Raw genomic sequence first — 6588 nt, 5'->3', positions numbered from 1 at the left:
TTATTTGTTAATTAGAAAGAATTTTGTTCTTGACAAAGGTTTGAATTCAGAAAAATTCATTTTCATGTCAGTTTGAGACTGTTGGTGTCGGGCTGACATCAACAGGCGCATATGTTTTCACAAAATGTTGAAAACAGGAGTATCCATTGAGGGAGTAATAAATTCAGACTTGTAAATGTTGATTTATATTTCAAAGAATCTTGAAACAAGGAAATAGACATTGAACACAATGGCATTTAAAGATATATAGTTATAAATAATACATCAATTTTCTATAAACTAGTATCACAGATAGTTGGGCTGGTTTTAAATAGAACCAGTTAATATTTCAGACATTTTTCCATATAATATAAATATGGTACACAAAAATCTTAAAATTCAATATATCATTCCATAAACCACAAATATACGATTCAATACATAATTTCAATGTGGAATTAAAAAAAAGTCTAGATGTTTGGACGTGGATTATTTTCCTTATTTCGTCTACTAGTCGATCTATGAAGAAGCCTTTTATCTCTGGAATTTGTACGTTTAACACTTGGCCGTTTCTGGACAGATTCTGCACTTATAGATAACCCAGCAATGCCAACTGCAAAAATATTTCTTTTAAAGAAGAAAGCAAATTATTAGTATTTATATAAGGTACTTCCAAAGTAATATAAAGTATTGTTACATGTAATAATTCATAATAATAATATTGTAATAGATATACATAAGAAAATAATGCTTTGTAGTAGATATTGAAGAAGGGGTCTCAACAGCTGAAGTTAGTTTGCCTCATGTGTTTTGTGTGGCCTTTGTTACTGTTTACCCGACGCTACTAGAGTAAGATGAGGGAATGGCGGTCAGTGGGTAATGCCGGTCACGTTAAAATCTCGAACTTCTGTTATTGCTACTAATATTGCCATCTAGCAAGCGGCGCCATTATGCATCGCGCGTAGATAGTTTTTACAGTTGTCTAAATGTACGGACGTGTTTTGTTGTTATAAAATCGAAAATTCAGTTAAAGGTAAGTTAAAGTGATCCTTGCCTCTTGAAGATATTAAAAAATGCACCTTCACATAAAATACAAGGAGCGATCGATGTTTTAATAGCTAACAGATGTGCTTTTTTATGATCACTGCCTTCAAATTGTAAGCTGGGAGTTCATTGTCTTTGAAAATTTAGATATGTCTCACAGATAAATTAAAAATAATTCCAATAGTCGATAGCCCCAAACCAATCATTGATTCAAAAGACTTATTGACCACTTGTAACGTGTGGTTCACGTATTGTACTCTTCTCTGTATATTGTTTATCTTTTGAATTATTTTTTTAATTCAAAATTATTAGTTTTTACAGTAGCATTAATAGGGAAAAAATTTCACCGCCAGTTTGAGATGGTTCATAAAAAAAACAAGACCCTGTACCTTATTAACAATGAGACTTGCACGATATTACAACTATTTCTTTGAAAATTGGATAAAGGACTGCTGACAATATTTTTTACTACTTTGGATGAACCCTATACACTGTTCAATGTATAAAATAATCATTCTGAAAAACTTTCAGCTTTAGGTTATATAATTAGTTCAAAGCAATAAAACAATTCAAATTAGGCAGATAGACTGAAAATGTTTCATGTTTGGTGTCCTAATTAACTTTATATGCGCATATATTCTCCTATTCCGAAATCAAGATCAGTATGATATGACAAATCTACCATCACCTCGTCGTATTTGTCTAAGTCATTGTTTGATACAGCAACATCCAACAGGAGTATTGGTTAGCTTTCTTATTCATTACCAATAGCTACCCATTTGTTCTTCACTCGACTCATGACAATAAATAGTAATTGTAGTAAGGAGTTCATGTTCTAATTAATTCAAATTTATTAAACATCTTCTAGTGTATGATTATGCTAGTGGTAAATACTCTCCATTGAAGGTTTGCACTTCATACATTTGCCAAAAAAATCCTTAATAATATTTCTCTTCCTATTTGCAGTGTTCATTTACTGGTTCTGTATAATTGCCACTTTATTGGTAAAAGCATTGTTCCTTAAAAAAAAAACCATTTATTATTATTATTACCTATGGTCCCAGAAGAGGATTTTCTTAAAAATGCGTTAGTCAAAGCGGATACATCCATTTCGTTAAGGGGTAAGTCTAAAGAACTGCAACAACCAGCACAATCTACTTGAGGACCTAGGAACCATTGAGATCTAGTTTTCATTCTTTCCGTTTGTCTTTCATGCACCTAAGAAAGAAAAGACATACTAAAACAACAGTTAAATACCAGTAATTACAAAATGAAATTTTGGTTATGAAAGTGAAAGAGGAATAGAAAAATACATAAAATGTACATACACCTCTAGGAAATATATAGTGGTAAGTCAACAAAATTCCACAATTTTAAATGGTGTTGTTTAGTGAGAGCTCTAATATCCAAACATATTAGAAGGAACTAAACATATCTTTTTATAGAAAAACATTGGTTAGACTAAGTTCAATTATTCATTCAAGATAATGTGAATTTTGAAAACTAGATATAAGTATGTACACCATTGAATTGGAACTCATGAGGTTATGATGCTTTTAACATTATTCCCATAAAAATCATACTCATCATAATTCTGAAATGCTCGATGAAGATTATCTTGTCTAATACATATTATATAGAGAAATGTTCAAATCAGTATTGTTTTGTTTGGCTCTGAGATTCTTGTGCAAAATTATTTTATTGTGAATGCATTAGCTTTCCCCAAGAACATAAATAGAAAGTTTTGGTTCAAAATAATCTGGGATTGAGAGAGTTTACCGATATAGAACGAGCTTTTTACAATTTGAAAATGGAAACAATTGGAAAACCCGTGTCTAAATATATGAATGTATGTTTTATCTATTTTACAGACAAGACTATTTCCATCCAAGTCAGTTCAAGCAAATTAAATTCGTTGCTACTCACTATTCATTCTATAATAGTTTTTGGGAATTCTAGTAAGGAGAACTTAGAGAATATTCAGCCGATCACTCATTTTTTAGTCAAAAACTTCCCAAAATATTTATCTCTCCATATATTAGAACATAACATTCTGGGCAATCTCTTAAAATACGGGGATAAAAGTGACAACCCTGACAGTGCGCCACTGGTTAAATTTTTCCATAGTTTGTTTTTGTCAAAATATTACTTTATTAAGGAGCATATTGGTCACCAAATTTGGAAAAAAATTTAAATGCGTTCTTGATTTATGGAAAATTTTTGATTTTGATTTAAATTTTGAATACCCTATACTTCAGCAACTAGGCCCCGTAAGGGTTCGTATTCCTATATCAAAATGAATAATTTATTGAGATCTCTCTGTGGAAGAGCGTTGTTGGTCGAATATAGAAACACCCTGTATATATTTAATGAGAAATATGTTATGACGAAAACTCGAAATACCCCCAACTAGTTTATACAATAATTAGCAGAGTAATTTGTCAAGTTTGAACTGTCGCTGGTATCTAATTTTGAATGCTTTTGGATAACAATAATATATGATTCGAAGGTTACGTACCATTCTCTAAAACAATTTGATCATTTAGCTAAGAATATATTTTATAAACTGATTTAATAATTATCCCAAAATCAATATCACTTTTCGCCGAAATTATTTTGCGATTTTTATGAAAAATAAAAAAACTCACTTGCAATAAATAACTTAAGCTTCTTGTACTCTCTGCGTATTTGTTAACAGCTTTTAGTTCCTCCAACGTCATTTTTAAACCTGAATAATTTTGACTAAGTCTTGAAGATTGACTTGCACTCAAAGACCGAGAAACATTACTCTAAAACAAAAAAAAAAAGATTAACAGAATGGTACGTTTATGTTGAAATGTAATAGAAAATTATTGAATACAATTTTTTGAAAAAACAGTCTTATCAGACGCTAAGGAACTTTTAGCTTTGTTCGCAGGTGACAACTAAAACTGATGCCGAACCAGTTCAGGTTTTTGTTTTACAAGGACATGTCGACTTCTTTCATTTTTGAATATTTTTGTGTTAAATCTTCTGGTCCGAAAAACATAAAATGAGGGAGGCTGGTTGAGACCAATAGGCATTTAGTAGTAAAACTTTTTGGTATGAAACATACGAAACCAAACTGCACTTGTTGTAATAAGAATCCGAGAATTGCTAGAACCGAGTCGGAAACAATATCTATCCAATGTGATCCAAGAATACGTAACTGTTATTAAAACTTCAGATTTGAAGGAACCTCGAACAACAATTCATATAAAAGATAGAGAGAGCGAGGTATGATAGGTTGTTCAAGTAGTCCGGAATTGTTGATAGAGAGAGAACGACCGTCGGTATACCCTTATATGTAATACTCCTATATGAACAGTTTCTATGAGTGGAAGGTGTTCCGACTAAGTGAAACAAATAGCGTATCGTTCTCTCTTTCTCTCTCCTCCGAGAGCTTCAGTTAGTTATTATTTTTCCACTAATGATATTTTAGAGAATTTTCAAGCATGCGCAGTATAGATAAAGTGTCTCGAACAAGAGAGAAAATGGATACTGTCGGCACCGTAAAGTAGAGACGTTTTTTTCCATAAGAACTATCCATATAGGAGTATTACATATAAGGGTATGCCACTCTCTACTCTATTGTGAATAGGGGGAAACAGCAAAGAAGGGTAATAACAATTTTAATAGCGTATAGAGAGTGGTAAATCGATGCTCTTTTTCTTTCTTCCAATAGTGTAATTCCACTTACATGCCACTCACTCAATCTTTAACATTAACTCTATGACCGCAAGTGACAACTTCGAGGGTGCATTTCACTAAACGTTGACGACGCCTGAAATACTCTTTTAGGCGTTCCACATAGCGACTACGATCATTGTGGTCGAGGCGAGAACATCACTCATGACGTCATGACTACCATTCACGACGACACTTTTCAAGAGGTGAATCGTAATCCATTCCACTAGGGTTTACGATTATAACGCTCTGAACTAAGTGGAACGGGAAATATTGTGGTCGTGAACGTGATTGTCGTAAGTTCTTTGTGGAATGCAACCTGAAAGTGCGTATGCAATCAAATACTGGATTGGTTCGCAAACAAAGCTATAAAAAGTTGAAAGTTAAGGGTAGAAATCGACATAATAATCTTGGTTTACATCGAAATTTTTTGATTCTTCGACATGGCGGGACTACTGAATGCTTCAATGGAATGTATTGTGCTAAATTCAAATTACCTGAAATAGACCATTTTGTTCCAATGACACCGAAAGCCGCGTACAAGACTCAAGAAGTTCGTGTCCGACGATAATTCCTAAAGAACTAAGGCTCACTTGCGGTTCTATTCCAGCTTCTAATAAAGTTGGTGTTGACTGACATTCATCCATTTGTGACATAGCTGTAAACAGAATAGTACTAAAATACATAAAAAGTTATTAGTCCGGGAAAGTAAGTATATAAAGAGAAAATTAATAAAAGTAGGGGTGAGAATTTTTTTTACGTAAGTGCACCGATCCTTATCGCCTTCCTAGATTTCTAACCAAATCCCATGAAAGCTCGAAACGCAGCTTGAAAGCACTAAAATTCGACGGTATTTTTGCTTATAACTTTTTCTGACGTACTCACACAAAAAATTCCTAGAGATCAAATTCTATGCCCTACACGATGATGGAAGTCGACTATTTAAATGAAAATTTTTTCGACTTGAAATTTTCCAAAAATTTTTTTCGAAAAGTCGTTTTTTAACTGGCAACCATATTGAAAATAGCCGCTTCGAGTTCAAAATAAAATCATAGATTGTCTGCTATAGAAAATTTATGTTTCTTCCGATTCGGAAAATTCAAGATGGCGGCCGCAAAAATCGGATATATATCCTTTTTTTTAAATCACGCGTCCTTTTGAAAATATTAACGATATCGAAACGCAGTTGCCTGCAATCGATAGGGGAAAATTATAGTTTTATGTATAAAATAAAATATATATAAAAATAAATTTCTTTACATAACTTTATTAAACATTAAAAAAATTTTTTTCTTTGTTATGTTTTTCCTCATTTTTGCATTGAAAAATAAAGTTAAACATTTTACTTAAACTTGAAATGAGTTTGGCGTTAAAAAACGCGTATTTCAAAAACAATTATCAATTACGATAATTAAAAACTGAAAGTTCGCTTCTTCTTGGTTCTCTCGCTATTGTCAAGGATTGTGTCTATAGAAACGAGGTCGGAGACTGCAACAACTACTAAGCGGACTCTTAGAACGACCGAGATGAAGACATTAGGCTCAATCACAGGGAAAACACTAAGAGACAGAATAAGGAGCAATGAAATTAGAAGAATGTGTGACGTTCTGGATATAGTGAGATGGGCCAGAACTAGAAGAAGACCATGGAGAGATCATGTCAATAGAATGGACGACGGTCGACTGGCGAAAATCGCAAAGGAAGAGAGACCCAATACAAGTAGACCGCCTGGAAGACCACCAAAGTGCTGGTATGAGAGCTGGTCCTCGGAGTCACAACTGCCTCTTTGAAAACACAAGACATAGTCTTAAAATAAGAAGAAAAAGAAGTTCGCTTCATATTGTGACCGCACTATTAAAA

At 33.0% G+C, this 6588-nt stretch overlaps 1 protein-coding gene across 1 annotated transcript in view; it reads right to left on the bottom strand.

Moving 5' to 3' along the window:
• Positions 1–169: 169 nt before the first annotated feature.
• Positions 170–6588, bottom strand: part of LOC130899008 (uncharacterized) — a 41663-nt gene continuing 35244 nt past the window's right edge. The window contains exons 5-8 of the mRNA XM_057808667.1: positions 5226–5386; positions 3672–3812; positions 2076–2241; positions 170–592 (exon numbers count right to left, since the gene is read on the bottom strand). Coding sequence (XP_057664650.1) covers positions 450–592; positions 2076–2241; positions 3672–3812; positions 5226–5386 — 611 coding nt within the window. The 3' untranslated portion in view covers positions 170–449. The remainder of the gene's footprint in view (positions 593–2075; positions 2242–3671; positions 3813–5225; positions 5387–6588) is intronic.

Source organism: Diorhabda carinulata, chromosome 1, assembly GCF_026250575.1.
Source record: "Diorhabda carinulata isolate Delta chromosome 1, icDioCari1.1, whole genome shotgun sequence".
Classification (NCBI taxonomy): domain Eukaryota; kingdom Metazoa; phylum Arthropoda; class Insecta; order Coleoptera; family Chrysomelidae; genus Diorhabda; species Diorhabda carinulata.
Note: the sequence above shows the minus strand (reverse complement) of the source record. Positions and strands in the feature narration are given on the sequence as shown.